Consider the following 18,370-nt stretch of genomic DNA (forward strand, 5'->3'; position numbering starts at 1 on the left):
AACTGTATCAGTTGAGTGAATGTTCAATGTAGAGCACCTCCCTATTCTAGAGACAGCATCTTTATTAATGTGACCTCAGGCCAAATGCTGTTTTGTGGCAGCTACAGAACAACATCTACTCACATTGACATCAGTGCTGCTGGTGTTTGTCTCACAAGTGCTGTTCTCCCCTTCCCACCAACCAACCCTCCTCCGCACTGCCTCACACAAGTATATTTTTCTTTTCAGAAAACAATGACCCTTGACTTATGGGTCCTATTTTCCAACCAAATATAAACCTAAATTAGACTCTGCTTTACTTTTTTTTTTTTTCTTCTTTTTTTTGGCCACACAGGGTGTGGAACTTCCCTGACCAGGGATCAAACCCAAGCCCCCTGCAGTGGAAGAGCAGCATCTTAACTAACGGACCACCAGGGAAGTCCTAGACTCTGCTTTATAAATCCATGAGTTTGTACTGGAGCCAGCACTGGGATTACTAGAGCTAAGGGCAGGGAGAGTGGGTAGGCGAGCAGAGCAGAATTCCGACAGGAACTTACCTAAGACGAGACATTATGGTTTCCCGCCTTTCTGCTAATTCCAGAATCTGGATCCTTTGAGAAGGTTGGGGGAAATATGGAAAGAACAATCAAACCCTAGACAAAGGGCAAGAGCTGGATGAATCTGAAAATCCACCTCTGGACACCACAGACTCTCCTGTGTGCAGGGGCAGCCTTGGGCCTTGTGGGGACCATGACAGGCCAAACGACTCCTCCAGCTGTCAGAGGTGGGGGACACCCAGAGGAGAATAAAACACAAACTCAGGCAAGAACCTCTAAAGAAACAAAGAAACAACAAATAACACCCAAAAGATAGGGGCTGAGGACTGGACACAGGCCTGAGCCGAGGCTGACCTGGTGACTTCTTCTGAGATCACAGCTGCTGGTGGGACAAAGTTCTGAAGAGACAAGGACAAAGGAGCAGAGAAGATGTGACCAGGAGTGACCACCTCAAAGCCCAAGATGCAGTGAGCACGGAATGGGCACAAGCTGCGTCCACGCTCAGCTCCTCACAGCCTCCTACTGTCCCACCTGAAGCAGACAGAGCACAGCAAGCACACGGATTCTGGAAGGGTCTCAGTGCTTCCATTTATTTCCTCTCTCAAACTTCAGGAATCCTCTCCTTATTATCCCATCAACCCCTCATGGCAGGAATTAGAAAAAACAAAATTCATATACAGATTTTATTCCCAACAGGCAAGTTAAGACATTATTATTCATTGCACCACGAAGTTAAGACAGGGATGGAGGTGGCCCAGCCCTGCCTCTGCTGGAACAGGCAACTGGATCAGGGAAGAGAACACAGGTCAGGGTGGGGAGGGGTCGTGGTGGGCAGGGGTGGGCCAGTCTCCCCACTTCCTCACATTATGCTACAAGGAACACATACACATTCAGATGCAGCTGCAGAAAGAGGAGTCACAGGATCTGAAGCCACATAGTGGGACCGTGCATCACTCAGTCCCCACGAGGCTGCTGCCTCACACTGTGAAAGAAAATAATCATGAACAAATTCAGGTCAGTCATTTAAGTGCTGACCTTCCCAACAGCCCCTCACATGCTCAAATGTCCCATTCAAAGCTCCCCACCACCCGGGGCATCTCCTCCACCCCAACACCTCTCCCAGTCTAGGCCCTCCAGGGTCTCACCTTTAGGATCCGTGAGAGACACATCAGAGCCCTGGGCACTGTCACTGCCTGGGGGAGAACAAAACCAGGACGTGGTCAGAACCCACAGGAGAGAAACTAGAGAAGGAACTTTAGGAGGGTGAGCCCCCTATGGCCTCCTGTCTGCACCCTCACAAGGGTCTCAGGAATCACAGCCCCTCCACACTTACTTGCAGCCTGAGCGTAGCTCCCTCGTTTTTCACCTGTAAGAAGAAAACCTCACGTGAGAGGCCAGGGAGAAGACTGAGTTGAGATCCTAGAGGAACCCCCTAGTCCTGGACCGCAGAGAATTTTCCAGAACTGTAACCAAAAATCCAGGACAGGATCAGGAACATGAAGAAAGGAGATATGGGGGGAGTGGACCAGCTGCCCTCCTGGGAGTCTGCCCTTAGCGGGACCTTCCCCCTCTGACCTCCAAGTGCTGAGAAACAGGCCCTCAACTGGAATTATGAAGGTGAAAAATCTGTCTTTCATTTTCATATGTACTTTACGAAAGGGTAAGTGTTAGCACTCAGCTCCATATTCCACATGTGTGTGTAGGGTACTTTCCAGTAATGAGGCAGGCAAACGTCTACCTGGGCTTGAACCCCCCAGTGAGACAAGAAAACTCAGATCCCTCCCTCCCTTCCCTACCTGAATGCTTCTTCCTCCAGATCACAGCTCCAGCCACCACGGCTCCATCTACCACCAAGATCAGGCCAACAATGAGGGACATGATGGGGACGAAGGACTGAGGAGGAGGTTCTACAAAGAGAAGGGAAGGCACCCAGTCCTCAGGCTTCAGTCTTGACTTTGCTGAACGTGTCCAGAAAGGCTCCTGCTTTATCTGAGAGGAAGCTCCACCCCACATGTCCCTCCTTACCCCATCTCAGGGTGAGGGGCTCCTGAAGCCCCTCGTGCTGCACATGGCACGTGTATCTCTGCTCCTCTCCAGAAGGCACCACCAGGGCCGCCCACTTCTGGAAGGTTCTGTCCCCTGAAGGCCTGGTCTCCACAAGCTCCATGTCCTGGGTCTGATCCTCCCCATCACGCTGCCAGGTCAGTGAGATCTCCTTAGGGTAGAAGCCCAGGGCCCAGCACCTCAGGGTGACCTCACGGTCAGAGATGGGGTGGTGGGTCACGTGTGTCTTTGGAGGGTCTGAGGAGGAAGAATCAGAAAATTCACACTTAGTGTTACCTTCATGGGCCACTGAAGCAGCATCATGTGACCATCCTGAGAATGAACAGCACAACAGGTTTGAAAAGAAGCAGCAAAAACACCAGACACCAGCCTGGACTCCGGGGTCTGGGAAGATCTCCCAGTCCTTGTCAAGTTCTGTGATAAGGATGAAAGCCAAGGTAGGAGGCTCCATGTACAGGGGAGAATACAGAGCAATGGTCCTGACTTTGGTGGAGGCTGAATGACTCAGAAAAGCTAGAGTCAGGCCTCCTAAGATGTTCTTAGGCTGAGAACAGGCTTGAGAGAGAAAGTCATGGTTCACAAGATGGGGGTCAGGGTCAAAGGGCGCCGCTGGTCAGTTATTTCAGGGATGGTTTCCTGTTTCTTCCCCAAAGAGACTTGATTCCTTCACTGTCTTTCAGAGAAGTGAGGCCACCGGCGAGTCACTGTCTTGTACCGAATATGAAAACCTGGGCGGATTCCTCCCTCTCCCGACAAGAAGTTGGGGCAGTGTTCCCACAGGGACCCCATTTCCTCCCCTTGTGGAAGCCAGCTCCAGCCCGAGGGGAGACCAGGGAGGCTCCGTGGCCCCTCGTACCTGCGCGCTGCAGCGTGTCATTCCGGGTCCCCAGGTATTTGAGGAGCCACTCCACGCAGGCGCCCTCCAGGTAGGCTCTGTGGTGCTCCGCAACACCGGCCGCCTCCCACTTGCCCTTGGTGATCTGAGCCGCCGCGTCGGCCGCGGTCCAGGAGCTCAGGTCTTCGTTCAGGGCGATGTAATCGGCGCCGTCGTAGGCGGACTGTTGGTACCCGCGGAGGAGGCGACCGTCCGGCCCCACGTCGCAGCCGTACATCACCTGGAGGGTGTGAGACCCTGACCCCGCCCCGACCAGCCGCAGCGATTAAACCCAAACTGAAAATGAAACCGGGTAAAGTCCCGCCGTTTCCTCCCGAGTCGCGGGGCCGGGCGGGTCCCGCAATGTTGGGGTGACCCTCGGACCCGGAGACTCGGGGCGACGCCGGCCCGTCCCTGGGGATGGGGGTCGTGACCTGGACCCGGGCCCGCGTCGCTCACCGGCATCGGTCTGGTTGTAGTAGCCGCGCAGGTTGTTCAGGCTCCCTCGGAAAATCTGTGCGGCGTCCTTGCAGCCCCACGTCTGCTCTTCCCAGTACTCCGGCCCCTCCTGCTCCACCCACGGCGCCCGCGGCTCCATCCTCGGATTCGGGGCGTCGCTGTCGAACCGCACGAACTGCGTGTCGTCCACGTAGCCGACGGCGATGAAGCGGGGCTCCCCGCGGCCGGGCCGGGACACCCCGGTGTAGAAATACCTCAGGGAGTGGGAGCCTGGGGGCGGGGAGGGGTGAGACCCGGTCCGACCCTCCTCCCGGCGACCCTCCTCCCGGCGCGGGTCCCCGGGTCCGAGGTGACGGGGCCGGCAGGGGGGAGGGGGCGAGGGGCTCGTGAGACGGAAAAGGTGTGGAGGTCGGAGAAGGGCCGGCACCCCGTGGGGAGAGAAGAGGGGGCGGGAAGCAAGGGAGGGAGAGGCGGGGACCGGGGTGAGGGGGCGGGTCTGGACCGGGGGTGGGGGGGCAGAGGCGTAGCTCCTTCCCTGGGAGTCCTGACCCCCGACCCCCGGGGTCTCCTCGCTCCTCCCCGCAGAGGCCGTTCCCTCCCGGCCCCGCACTCACCCGCCCAGGTCTCGGTCAGAGCCAGGGCCCCGGAGAGGAGCAGGAGGAGGGTTCGCGGTGCCATGACCCACCACCGCGGCGTCTGAGGAGATACTGAGTGCGGGTCGGTGGAGACTTTATAACCGGGAACCGCAGGGACGCTGATTGGCTTCTAGAAACCGGACACGCAATGGGAGTGAGGACTGGGGCGTCGTCATGAGTATCCAGTCAGGAGGGTTCGACACAGGCTGTGAGAGAGAAAGTGAAACTCAGGGGAGATGAAGAATCCCCAACACTGAGCGTCCCCGCCCCAGACACCGCCCTGAGAGAGACCCAGTGAGCCACACTCGAGTTCTGGGACGTTGCCCTGATCCCGCTCCTCCTGCACCGAATGCTCTTCGTCACATTGTCTCTCTGAGTCCTGGCCCAGGGGCTGTCTGAGGAAACCAAGAAGCCATGCCCAGATTGGGCTCAGCCAGTTTTTCCTCCAGTGTTCTTTCGAAACCATCGTGGCTGAACAGGACCATCTGCCTCTCACCCCTTATCTCTCACCCCTTGGACTCTTCTAGAAGAAAACTCAGCCGCCAGGGACCTTGATGCCAGAGAGTGAGGTCTCTCTGGGAATGGAGGTGGAGGAACAGGGGTTTTGTGCTTTAAACCTGGAGAAGTTGTGCCTGAAAACACCAGATAGAGATTCCCATATGGATCGGATAGTTTCCTCTGTGTTTGTTAACTATAGCGGGGAGCACAATCTTTATGATCCGCAAACATCAGGAATCTAATCTGTAAAACTGATTTTGGCCCTTACCAATACAGAAATGTGCCTAAATAGCACTGCCAATCATACTCACAAAGCCCCTAAATTTTACTTTCCCAAACCATGTGTCAGTGTCTCCTGTGTTGCTGTGTTTTAAAATTGTCTTCATTCCATATCCCTGAGTTTGTGTGAGTTGAAGAGGAGCAGAAAAATACCACCCCAAAATATACCATTCTGGCATACTGATTATTTTGAACTGAAGTTATGATGAAATAAAATTTATATTTTGGGGGCTTCCCTGGTGGCACAGTGGTTGAGAGTCCTCCTGCTGATGCCGGGGACATGGGTTCGTGCCCCGGTCCGGGAAGATCTCACATGCTGCGGAGCGGCTGTGCCCGTGAGCCATGGCCGCTGAGCCTGCGCGTCCGGAGCCTGTGCTCCGCGATGGGAGGGGCCACAGCAGTGAGAGGCCCGTGTACCGCAAAAAAAAAAAAAAAAAAATTAAATATTCTTTCAGGATTTTAAAAATCAAATACTGGAGTATGGTATATACACTTTAGCCATACTAGATAATGCTATTTTGAGTTCCAAAGTGCTAGTACCCAACAAAACATTGTAAATCAACTATACTTCAGCAAAAACATAAATTTTTAAAAAAGTGCTAGTACCAACTTAAGCTTTTACCAGAAATGTGTAAGAGTTCATGGAGCTGATCTGTTTACTCTGAAAATGAAACTCAGCTTGGGACTTCCCTGGTGGTCCAGTGGTTAAGCATCCACCTTCCAATGCAGGGGACGCCCGTTCAATCCCTGGCTGAGAACTAGGATCCCACGTGCCACAGGGCAACTGAGCGTGCTACAACTACTGAGCCTGCGCCACAACTAGAGAGCCCACACACTGCAACTACTGAGCCCTCACGCTCTGGAGCCCACGTGCCACAACTAGTGAGAAGGTTGCGTGCCACAACAAAGAGCCCGCATGCCACAACTAAGACACGACGCAGCCAGATAAATAAATAAATATTTTTTTAAAAGAAACAAACAAACTCAGCTTAAGGAAAGGAAATAGCAGTTGAAAGTCACTTACTTGTTTGCAGAATCACCCAGGCATTTTCTTTTCTTCCTTTATTTTACTTTTATTCCATATACCTTGGCATTATAATTTTAGCATATACAGATAATGCTTCCTTTCAGTTTTCAGTATAACCACATAGTATTATTTTATATGTTTGAAACATCCGATAATAAGAATAAAGGAAGGAGAGGAGAGAAGGAAGAAAGCAAGGGGGAAGGAGAAAAGACAAAAGAAAACAAAAGTAAAGGAATGAAGAGGGAAAAAAAGGGAAAAAAAGAGGAAGAGAGGAATTGGAAGTGAGGATAAATAACATTTTCAAGGTGAAAGGAGATAAAACAGATTTAGGCAATAACTATAGAGTAATAGAGACTTAAGAGAGCTTTGTTAGTTATCTACTGTTGTGTATCAAACTACTTCTAAACCTTAGCAGCTTAAAACAACAAACATCTATAGTTAGTCAGACAGAGAAAGACAAATATCATATGATATCACTTATATGTGGAATCTTAAGAAAATGATACAAATGAGCTTATTTACAAAACAGAAATAGACTCATGACATAGAAAACAAACTTCCGGTTATCAAAGGCAAAAGTGGGTGGGGGGAGATATAAATTAGGAGTTTGGGATTAACATATACACACTACTATATATAAAATAGGTAAACAATGATCTAATAGCACAAGGAATTATATTCAATATCTTGTAATAACCTGTAATAGAAAAGAATCTGAAAATATATATCAATATATATGTATTTACTGAATCACTTTGCTGTACACTTGAAACTAACACAGCATTATAACTTAACTACACTTCAATTTTTAGAAAACCAAACATCTATCACCTCAAAGAGATAATACGAAACAAGCGAAATGGAACAGATGCTGGTAGAAGTTGGATAAAGAGAAGGATTTTACAAGATGGAATAAGTAAATAGGTTGTTGGTATACAGATGGAAATTATTTTGTTAGTCCCAGTCCTCCAAGAAACAAATGCCAAAATAGGATTAAACTCAGCAGAATTTTATTAAACATCTGTCAGAGAATATGGAGAGGGAACCAGAAAAGATGAGAGAGCCAGCAGACCGAGATGCAACTCTGATCGCAAGTGATGAACAGAAGGAGAGCTTTCCTGGACTCTCCAAGACCATCAAAAACAATCTAAGCGAAGTTAAGCAAGGCCAGAGGGAGTCCTCAAGTCACAGTTGGTCATCAGAGGAGTCCCATGTCTCCCAGGAATGAGCCTCCCATAGTGTCCCTGCTGTGACCAGTTACTGTCTGGGAACAGCCCACGGGAAGCAGGGCCTCTGCACAAACGCTGTCATAGATTTCAGAGCACAGGAGCGTGGGTCCTGTGCCTTACCTGGGAGTGTGACCCAAACCTTCACACCTGATGGGTCTGGGCCTCTGGAAATCAAACACTTCTGTTATTGGACTTAATTACATCCCTCCCAACCAAATTCTTATGTTGAAGACCTAAAGACCAATGAGACTCTATTTGAAGATGGAGCCTTTAAGGAGGTAATTAAGACTAAACAGATCATAAGGATGGAGCCCTAATATGATAGAACTGGTGTCTTTATAAGAAGAGCAAGAGGGCTTCCCTGGTGGCGCGATGGTTGAGAATCCGCCTGCCAGTGCAGGGCACATGGGTTCGAGCCCTGGTCCAGGAGGATCCCACGTGCCGCGGAGCAGCTGGGCCCGTGCGCCACAACTGCTGAGCCTGCGCTCTGGAGCCCATGAGCCACAACTACTGAGCCCACACGCTACAATTACTGAGGCCCACTTGCCTAGAGCCCGTGCTCTGCAGCAAGAGAGGCCACTGCGATGAGAAGCCCGCACACTGCAATGAGGAGTAGCCCCCGCATGCTGCAACTAGAGAAAGCCCGCGTGCAGCAACAAAGACCCAACGCAGCCAAAAATAAATAAATTAATTTAAAGAAAAAAAAGAAGAGCAAGAGACACCAGAGATAGCCTTTTTGTTTTTTCTTTTCTTCTTTTTTTTTTTTGGTGGGGGTGGTGGTTTGGCCATGCCGAGTGGCTTGTGGGATCTTAGTTCCCCGACCAGGGATCAAACCCGGGCCCTCGGCAGTGAAAGTATGGAGTCCTAATCACTGGACCACCAGGGAATTCCGTCTCTCCCTTTTTCAATTCCCCTGTGCTCACAGAGGAAAGGCTGTGAGGTCACTGTCTGCAAGCCAGGAAGAAAGGCCCCACCAGACACTAACCCTGCTGGCATCTTGATCTTGGACTTCCAGCCTCCAGAACTGTGAGCAAATTAATTTCTGTTTTTAAGTATCCCAGCCGATGGTATTCTGTCATGGCAGCTTGAGCAGCCTTTCTCAGGCTGGGTTGCTGCATTTGTCTGTTCAAATTACAGGGAACGTGAGAGAACCAGGAAGCGCCCAGTCTACCACCACTTCTGAATGGATTCCTCCTGCCCTCATTGTGTGGTAGTAGCTCCACCCCTTTCTCCAGGTTAGGGTAAATTACTCCTTCCTCGAGAAGAGGGAACTCCTCTTCTTACCTGCTGGTCTCTGGGCACACGGAGTCCAAACTTCTCTGGAGGCAACAGTAATGTGTAAAGGTATAGTTCCATGGTATCCTTGTGGTACACCTTATAAAAGTGCCCCTTTGGAGAACCAGGACCCCCAACCCTGTGGAGATGTGAAGGCAGGAAGTGTAAAATCCCCCCCGTGGGTGATTGAAAGTAATGGTAAATGGGGTGACACCTGTTTCCAAACCTTGGTCCTGGACCCACCTTATTTTCCTATTGAGAACATGGCACTATATAAAAGTCTCTGATTTAATAATACACTGTGTCCAGAAAGATGTATCCTCATCCCTTCTAGATGTTTCCTCAAAGATGGAGCTTTAGTTGCATCTTCAGAAGGCCTGTCCAGCATTCTGTGTGGCTGGCAGCCCCTGGGTGGTGCAAACTGTGATATGACCAGTGGATCTCATGGTCATGGCCCAGCCTGCACCTCCTTCACTGTGAAGTTGGCCCCTGGTCAGATACTCTGCTAAGAGCAATTCCAAGTCTGTGCATCAGGAATTTCAATGGCCACCACGTAGCGGTGCTGGCTAAAGTTCTGAGGACCGGAAAAGAAGATCCGTACACGGAGTAGGTGTCTGTCCCAGTGAAGATGAACCTCTGGCCCTCCAAGGATGGAGGGGACAGAAAGCAAGTCAATTTGTCAATTAGCAGCTAGTTGGTCACTCAAGAGACAGTGCTATATCAGGGCCCGGTATTGGTCTCTAATGCTGACAAGTTGAACATTCAGGGGCAGGTGTCTGAATTCTAAAGTCAATGTTCACCCGCTCGATGTCCATGCCTCGGCCACAAGAATTCACTGTTGAAAATCTTTAAACTGTTGATACTAAGAAAGCCTTTGTGAGAAAGGAAAGCAGAAAAATGTTGAAAGTCCCTTCTTTTAATGGCCTCTTTTCCTCGCAAGGACACAAAACATCTTCCTCATCTCTGACTCACCTCTCCTCCTGGAGCATCCCACAGAGGATGGCAATGGCTGGGAAGTTTTGCTCCACTAGGAGGCGGGCCAGGGCAATGCAACGCTGCACAGGCCTCAAAAGGATCGTTACGTGTTGGGGGAGGGGTGTGGCGGTGAGAATGAGGGGATGTGGGCTCCCAGGCAGGCTGCCTTAAACTCCTTGAGCTCAAAGCCACCCTCAGACATGGCCCTGTCCACCAAAGGGCCCAGGAGCCAGCCCCACACACAAGTGCACAGGCACTAGACTTAAGATTCCCAGGGCCCTGGACCCAGCTTCCCGAAACCCCTGGACCCAGCTCCACCCATCACTGGGCAGGCATCAGCCCCAGGACACTCTGGGCCCCAGCACTATCCACCAGCAAGTCGATACCAGCCTCAGAACCAGCCTCACATACCAATCAGCAGGCTCCAACACCAGAACCCACTAAACCTCAACTCCCCCCACCAGTGAACGGATACCACCCCCAGGACCACCACAGCCCCGAGGCTGACAGGGCAGGACCCAGCCCACCTACCAGCAGGGCGATGCCAGCCCCAGGTCCTGCTGGGCCTCAGTGTCGTCCACCAGCAATACAACACCAGTTCTGGGATACCTGGGCCCAGCAGCCAGAGAACCCAGGTCCTGGCTCTGCCTGCCAGTGGGCCAGCACTAGCCCCAGGGCCCAGTTTCACCCACTGGTGAGTGGGCAGCAGCCCTGGGATCATCTGGACCCCAACCCCACCCACCAACAGGTGGACACTGGCCCAGGGACCAACATAGCCCCGCAGCCTGCATTGTCAGGACCCAACCAACACACCAGCAGGCTGGCACCAGTCCCGGGACTTCCTAAGCCCCAGCACTGCCCACCAGCAGGTCAACTCCTGCTCTGGGACATCTTGGGCCCATCAGCCTGCTGCCCTGAGATCCAGCCTCATCCACCAGCAAGCTGACACCAGCTTTGGGACCCCCAGGGTCCCACAATCAGAGACCCCAGGACCCAGCTCCACCTCCAGTGAGTGGGCACAAGTCCTGGGATCCCCCATGCCCCGGCCCCACCCACCAGCAGGCCAACACCAGCTTTGGGACCCCCAGGGTCCCACAATCAGAGACGCCAGGACCCAGCTCCACCTCCAGTGAGTGGGCACAAGTCCTGGGATCCCCCATGCCCCGGCCCCACCCACCAGCAGGCCAACACCAGCTTTGGGATACCTTAGACTCCTCAGCCAGCCACCCCAAGATTCAGCCCCACTCACCAGCAGACCAACACTAGATCCGGGAACCCGAACCCACAACCATACCCCCCCGAACCTGGATCTGCCCACCAGTGAGCCAGCTTTAGCCCCAGGACCCCCTGGGATCCCACACAAGCTACCTCATGACCCAGCCCTGCCAAACAGCAGCCATCAGCTTCTGCACAAGGCAAGGCCTGGCAATCAACCAGACCAGGGGCCAGCCATGCCTACTAGATGGTCCACAGTAGTAAGCCCACCACAACAGAAGGACTCACACAGCCCACATAGGGGGCACCCCTAGAGCATATAGCTCTGGTGACCAGAGAGGAGTGTACAGCTGGGATGCATAATGTCTCCTACAAAAGGCCACTTTTCCAAGATCAGGAAATGTAACCAATCTATCAGATACATAGAAACAAAAACAGCAAGTTAGCCAAAATGAGGCAACAAAGGAGACTAGAAATCAACTACAAGAAAAAATCTACAAGAAACACAAACACATGGAAGCTAAACAACATGCTAATGGATCACTGAAGAAATCAAAGGAGAAATTTAAAAATACCTAGAAACTACTGAAACAAAAACACAATGATCCAAAATCTATGGGACACACAGAACTGGAACAAATAATCCTAAAATTTATATGGACCACAAAAGACCCGAAACTGCCAAAGCAATCTTGAGAAAAAAGATTAAAGCTGGAAGTATCATGCTCCCTCATTTCAGATTATTCTGCAAAGCTACAGTAATCAAAACAGCATAGTACTGGCACAAAAACAGACACATAATAAACTCACACATCTAGTCAGTTAATCTACAACTAAGGAGGCAAGAATATACAATGGAAAAAAGACAGTCTCTTCAACAAGTGGTGATGGGAAAACTGACAGCTACATGTAAAAGAATGAGATTAGAAAATTTCCTCATACCATATATAAAAATAAACTCAAAATGGATTTAAGACCTAAATGTAAGACCTGAAACTATAAAAATCCTAGAAGAGAAGACAGGCAGAACACCCTCCGACATAAATAGCAGCAATATTTTTTCAGATCTGTCTCCTAAGGCAAAGGAAACAAAACAAAAGCAAAAGTAACCATGTGGGACCTAACTAAACTCTCATAAGCTCTTTTTTTTTTTTTTTTTGGTCATGCCGAGTGGTGACAGTGAAAGCAACGAGTCCTAACCACTGGACTGCCAGGGAATTCCCAAAACTCACAAGCTTTTTTTTTTTTTAAATATTTATTTAGCTGCGCCATGTCTTAGTTGCGGCACGCCAGATCTTCAGTCTTCATTGTGGCATGCGGGATCTTTAGTTGAAGCATGCGGGATCTTTAGCTGCAGCATGCGAACACTTAGTTGCAGCATGTGGGATCTAGTTCCCCGACCAGGGATCGAACTTAGGCCCCCTGCATTGGGAACACAGAGTCTTAGCCACTGGACCACCAGGGAAGTCCCAAAACTCATAAGCTTTTATTAAAAATATTTATTTATTTATTTTTGGCTGCATTGGGTCTTCATTGCTATGTGAGGGCATTCTCTAGTTGTGGCGAGTGGGGGCTACTCTTTGTTGTGGTGCACGGGCTTCTCTTTGAGGTGGCTTCTCTTGTTGTGGAGCACGGACTCTAGGTGTGTGGGCTTCAGTAGTTGTGGCACATAGGCTCAGTAGTTGTAGTTCACGGGCTCTAGAGCCCAGGCTCAGTAGTAGTGGCACACGGGCTTAGTTCCTCTGCAGCATGTGGGATCTTCCCAGACCAGGGCTCGAACCCATGTCCCCTGCATTGGCAGGCAGATTCTTAACCACTGCGCCACCAAGGAAGTCCAAAATTCATAAGCTTTTGCAGAGGAAATGAAACCATCAACAAAATAAAAAGACAAACTAACGAATGGGAGAAAATATTGATATGACCGATAAGGGGTTAATATATAAAACATAAACAGCTCATACAACTCAACATCAAAAAAACAAACAACCCAATTAAAAAATGGTCAGAAGACCTGAATAGACATTTTTCTAAAGAAGACATACAGATGGCCAACAGGCACATGAAAAGATGTTCAACACTGCTAATCATAAGAGAAATGCAAATCAAAACCACCATGAGCTATCACCTCATACCTGTCAAAATAACTATTATCAAAAAGTCAAGGGGGGGCCTTCCCTGGTGGCGCAGCGGTTGAGAGTCCGCCTGCCGATGCAGGGGACACGGGTTCGTGCCCCGGTCCGGGAAGATCCCACATGCCGCAGAGCGGCTGTGCCTGTGAGCCATGGCCGCTGAGCCTCCGCGTCCGGAGCCTGTGCTCCGCAACGGGAGAGGCCACAACGGTGAGAGGCCCGCGTACCGCAAAAAAAAAAAAAAAAGAAAAAGTCAAGGTCTTCCCTGGTGGCGCAGTGGTTGAGAATCTGCCTGCCAATGTAGGGGAACAACTAGGCCCGCGGAGCAACTAGGCCCGTGAGCCACAACTACTGAGCCTGCGCGTTTGGAGCCTGTGCTCCGCAACGAGAGAGGCCACGATAATGAGAGGCCCGCGCACCACGATGAAGAGTGATCCCGCTTGCCGCAACTGGAGAACGCCCTTGCACAGAAACGAAGACCCAACACAGCCAAAAATAAATAATTAATTAATTAAATAATTTAAAAAAAAAGTCAACAGGGCTTCCCTGGTGGCGCAGGGGCTAAGAATCCGCCTGCCAATGCAGGAGACACAGGTTCGTGCCCTGGTCAGGGAAGATTCCACATGCCGTGGAGCAACAAAGCCCATGCGCCACAACTACTGAGCCTGTGCTCTATAGCCCGTGCTCCACAACAAGAGAAACCACCGCAATGAGAAGCCCGCGCACTGCAATGAAGAGTAGCCCCCCGCTCGCCACAACCAGAGAAAGCCCGCACGCAGCAACGAAGACCCAACGCAACCAAAAGTAAATAAACAAATAAATAAATGTTTTTTAAAAAGTCAATAGCTAATGTTAGTGAGGATGTGGAGAGAAGGGAACACTTGTATGCTATTGATGGGAATGTAAATTGGTACAGCCACTGTGGAAAAGAGTATGGATTTTCCTCAAAAAGCTAAAAATAGAACTACCATATGGGGACTTCCCTGGTGGCACAGTGGCTAAGACTCCGAGCTCCCAATGCAGGGGGTCCGGGTTTGATCCCTGGTCAGGGAACTAGATCCCACATGCATGCCACAACTAAGAGTTTGCATGCCACAACTGGGGAGCCCGTGTGCCACAACTAAGGAGCCCGTGAGCCAAAACTAAGGAGCCTGCCTGCCGCAACTAAGACCCAGCGCAACCAAATTAATTATGTTTTTTAAAAAAGAAGATGAAAACACTCAATGCTCTGTGGTGACCTAAATGGGAAGGAAATCCAAGGAATAGGGGATATATATATATATACATGTGGCTGATTCGCTTTGCTGTACAGCAGAAACTAACACAACATTGTAAAGCAACTATACTCCAATTTAAAAAAAAAAGAAAATGAAAACACTAATTCAAAAGGATACATGCACCCCAATGTTCATAGCATCACTATTTACAATTGCCAAGATATGGAAGCAAGCTAAGTGTTCATCAACAGATGAATGGAATACTATTCAGCCATTAAAAAGAATGAAAATTTGCCATTTACAACAACATGGATGACCCTGGAGGGTATTATGTTTAGTGAAATAAGTCAGAGAAAGACAAATACTGTATGTTATCACTTATATGTAGAATTTAAAAAATAAAACGAATGAATATAGCAAAACAGAAACAGCAGGTATAGAAACAAACTAGTGGCTACCAATGCAGAGAGGGAAACGGGGAGGGGCAAGATAGGGGTAAGGGAATAAGAGGTACAAACTACTATATATAAAATAAATAAGCTACGAGGATGTATTATACAGCAAAGGAAAATTAGCCGTTACTTTGTAACAACTTTAAATTGAGTATAATCTATAAAAATTATGGATCACTATGTTGTACACCTGAAACTAACATAATATTGTAAATCAACTATACCTCAATAAAATTTTTTTCATTTAAAATAAATGCAGGGCTTCCCTGGTGGTGCAGTGGTTAAGAATCCTCCTGCCAATGCAGGCAACACAGTTTCAAGCCCTGGTCCGGGAAGATCCCATATGCCACAGAGCAACTAAGCCCATGCACTGCAACTACTGAGCCTGCGCTCTAGAGCCCAAGAGCCACAACTACTGAACCCACGTGCCACAACTACTGAAGCCCACGCGCCTAGAGCCCATGCTCCGCAAAAGAGAAGCCACTGCAATGAGAAGCCCACACACAGCAACAAAGAGTAGCCCCTGCTCGCTGCAACTAGAAAAAAGCCCATGCACAGCAACGAAGACTCAATGTAGCCAAAAATAAATAAATAAAAATAATTTAAAAAATACTACTAGACATAAATAAAACTTATGATATGAAGAAAGACTATTAGATACAGGAATAACAAAAATAAATATACACAGTAACAATCCAGGTTTACATTTATCTATCTTCATCCCTTCATTTCCATGACTATGAGATCCACAGCTCATCCGATAGATTTGAACTGATCCAAATACCAGCTTTTTCTTTAGTTCTCACAGACGAACAAAGCCAAATCCACAGACTCTATTATAATTCACGACTTAGGACTGCACACTGCAAGTTATTGGATGTTAGTCCATTTTGGAGTTCATAACCTGAAATAGAAACTCAGATGGTTGGGACCTCCCTGGTGGTCCAGTGGTTAAGACTCCATGCTCCCAATGCAAGGGGCCCAGGTTCAATCCCTGGTCGGGGAACTAGATCCTGCATGCCGCAACTAAGATCCCACATGCCTCAAGTAAGACCCAGCACAGCCAAATGAATAAATAAAATAATAAATAAAAAATTTAAAAAACCCTCAGATGGTTGAAATGTCTAATTTTCAGGAAGGATACTTCATTATTTGTGCATCATTTAGATTGTCTTACACAAGTTTTCTTAACAGCTGCTAATCTTTGCTTTGAATTTATAAATGTGGTTAGTTTCACTTCAATGTTGAATGTTGTGGGCTGTTTAATCGTATACTAGTTTCCCTTAACTGTAACAACAGTAGTTTGGGCCTCTTATGTCCCAATAAGTAGGACTTTAGCCTGTGCATACATTGCAGTTCAAAAATGAACCATGTATAACCCTATCACCGAGAGACAAGAAGGAAAGCTTCTCTCCTCCAAAATTTTAGAGGGATTCTCTTTTTCTACTGAAAAATGGGAACCTGCCAGTTAATGGGGAACGTGAGGTCTCTGACCTCATCTAAAGGTGCTTCAGCCCTTCAAGTTCAAAAACGATTGACCTGCAGGAAGGTCTTCCTCTCTGGTTCCCGGACCCCCACACCATGGAAGAGGCCATCTTCCCTCCGAATTCAGTGTGATGTCCTCCATGGTTTGATGGGAGGGCTCACCAGTTCAACAAAGCTTGAAACCGGTACCAGTGTATAGCGCCCAGACTTACCAGAGAAGGCAAACACTGAAGATGTGCAATGTACAGCAGGGACAAGGAAAAAGGTCCCTCTGGGCCAGCAAGAAGAGGAAAGAGACACAGAGGGAGAAGCAATACTTGAGGTCAATGGGTATGAGCTTTCAAGTCAGGTAGACCTGGGGGTGAATCTTCCTGGCTTTTCCACCAACCAGCTGTGGAGCCTTGAGCACATCCGGCCCAGAGCAGGCCCCAGCCCATACTTACTGAATTGAGTGCTGAACGAAATTCTCTGACCATTTCCTCATCTGCCAACCAGTAATGCAATTCCTACCTTGCAGATTTGAGAGGAGTGAGAAAACACACAGTGCTAAGAAAAACAGACACAAGACATGCAGTAGGCTGGGGACCAGGGTTCTAAAGCAAGATCTGCCTAACCTGGCAGGAGCATTCTCACACCAGGGAACATGAGTTCCTGGACTCTGTCTGGGGCCAGGTTAGGAGGCGGGCAGGTGCAGCAGAGCAGGGCAGGGGCAGGGCCAGGCACTGAAGCGAGGCCACAGCGCGGAGGGAGCCAGTTCCTTGTGGCTGTTGGGTGGCTCAGACAGCTCCTTGCCTCCCCAGCCATGGTTCTCCCTTTGCCCTGGCTCTCCCGAAGTTGCTGCCGTCGCCTCCTCCTGCCACCCTGGCCCCCGGCACTCCAGGGCTCCTGGAGGTGCTGCTCCCAGGGTCCCAAGGCAAGCACAGAAAAGACTAGCTCCACAGGCGCTGGGCAGATGTCACCTTCCAGGGTAAGTGGCACCAAGAGTGAGGGTGGAGGGCAAATGTGTACTGGGGGCAGGGAATCCCCTCCCATCTCACCCTGTACCACAGGCCAGCTGAGTGCAGACACTACCCCCACCCCTAGAGCATGCTGCCTAGTTCCTCAATTCCCCAGCACCCTCCCTGCCCCCACCCCCTCCAGACCTCAGGGCACCCTCTACCTACACCCCTCCCCCCCTGCACAGTCCACGAAGTCCTTGAACAGGAATTTCCCCTCATCCAACAGTTAATTATTTCTCAGGGCGGGTTGGGACAGCCAGTTCTCCCCTTCCCATACGTCACACAGAAGTCCAGTTATAGCCCCTGGGCTGTGATCTCTAACTTTCCCCCTCCCCCCAGGCCTATGCCTAAGACAGGAAGCAATACAGATGTACTGCTGTTAAGATCATGTGTACTGCAGGCATCGCAATACACATGACCTTAAACTAATGGTGCTGAAAAACAGGAAGGAGGCAGTGAACCTCAGCCCCCTGCCCTGGCTGATGCTCTTTCCTAACACCCCCTGTCTCCCAGGACCCCTGGCCCCGCCCCACAGCTGAGCTGGCCCAAGCTGAGGAGCTGCTGGAGCAGCAGTTGGAGCTGTACCAGGCCCTGCTCGAAGGGCAAGAGGGGGCCTGGGAAGCCCAGGCCCTGGTGCTCAAGATCCAGAAGCTGAAGGAACAGATGAGGAGACACAGAGAGAGTCTGGGAGAAGACACCTAAGCTTTCCACCAGTTGCCACTTCACCCTCCTACACTGGAAATACTGCACACTACCCTCCCTCCCCAGCCCTTTGATCAGAAACATCCCAGCCTCTCCCAGGCCACTAAGGAAACGGAAGAAACCACCACAAAGGGCCAGAAATTGCAAAGTAGTGAGAAGCCACGGCCTCTGCAGTCTTTTCAGTAACATCCCCCAGTCTGACACCTCCTACTGACCTCCGCCCCACAGCAGTGTACACAGTCCCCACGGGAATTTACTCCGGATTATGCCCTAAAATAGCCTCACCCCAAAACCAATAAAGGGACGGAGCGCTTACAGACA

General features: G+C 49.8%; 2 protein-coding genes across 5 annotated transcripts; one reads left to right on the top strand and one right to left on the bottom strand.

Moving 5' to 3' along the window:
* Positions 1 to 1,205: 1,205 nt before the first annotated feature.
* LOC117313808 (BOLA class I histocompatibility antigen, alpha chain BL3-7) lies at positions 1,206 to 4,701 on the bottom strand. Of its 4 annotated transcripts, XM_033863980.2 has the most exons (8): positions 4,548 to 4,701; positions 3,934 to 4,203; positions 3,457 to 3,732; positions 2,562 to 2,837; positions 2,333 to 2,443; positions 1,870 to 1,902; positions 1,682 to 1,729; positions 1,206 to 1,518 (listed from the first exon to the last, which is right to left on the bottom strand). In XM_033863980.2, the coding sequence occupies exons 1-8, from the start codon at positions 4,609 to 4,611 to the stop codon at positions 1,514 to 1,516; spliced, it is 1,083 nt and encodes a 360-aa protein (XP_033719871.1). In that variant the 5' UTR covers positions 4,612 to 4,701; the 3' UTR covers positions 1,206 to 1,513. The 4 variants fall into 4 exon arrangements, with proteins under 4 accessions (XP_033719871.1, XP_073643937.1, XP_033719870.1 ...); XM_073787836.1 differs by lacking the exon at positions 2,333 to 2,443; XM_033863979.2 differs by having other exon boundaries at positions 1,467 to 1,729.
* Positions 4,702 to 16,968: 12,267 nt separating this feature from the next.
* Positions 16,969 to 18,363, top strand: MCCD1 (mitochondrial coiled-coil domain 1). The gene is made up of 2 exons (XM_004311228.4): positions 16,969 to 17,316; positions 17,861 to 18,363. The coding sequence occupies exons 1-2, from the start codon at positions 16,993 to 16,995 to the stop codon at positions 18,047 to 18,049; spliced, it is 513 nt and encodes a 170-aa protein (XP_004311276.2). The 5' UTR covers positions 16,969 to 16,992; the 3' UTR covers positions 18,050 to 18,363.
* The last annotated feature ends 7 nt before the right edge of the window (positions 18,364 to 18,370 follow it).

The sequence above is a fragment of the Tursiops truncatus genome, chromosome 10, assembly GCF_011762595.2.
Source record: "Tursiops truncatus isolate mTurTru1 chromosome 10, mTurTru1.mat.Y, whole genome shotgun sequence".
Taxonomy (NCBI): domain Eukaryota; kingdom Metazoa; phylum Chordata; class Mammalia; order Artiodactyla; family Delphinidae; genus Tursiops; species Tursiops truncatus.

Bases quoted from the DNA above. Each gene is read 5' to 3' on its own strand.
- LOC117313808 (XM_033863979.2), bottom strand. From the start codon at position 4,611: ATGGCACCGCGAACCCTCCTCCTGCTCCTCTCCGGGGCCCTGGCTCTG. The intron at 2,838-3,456 runs GTACGAGGGGCC...CTTCCTCCTCAG, and splicing joins TGACACGCTGCAGCGCGCAG to ACCCTCCAAAGACACACGTG. The intron at 1,903-2,332 runs GTAGGGAAGGGA...TTCTTCTTACAG, and splicing joins CTGGAGGAAGAAGCATTCAG to GTGAAAAACGAGGGAGCTAC.
- MCCD1 (XM_004311228.4), top strand. From the start codon at position 16,993: ATGAGTTCCTGGACTCTGTCTGGGGCCAGGTTAGGAGGCGGGCAGGTG. The intron at 17,317-17,860 runs GTAAGTGGCACC...CCTGTCTCCCAG, and splicing joins GGCAGATGTCACCTTCCAGG to GACCCCTGGCCCCGCCCCAC.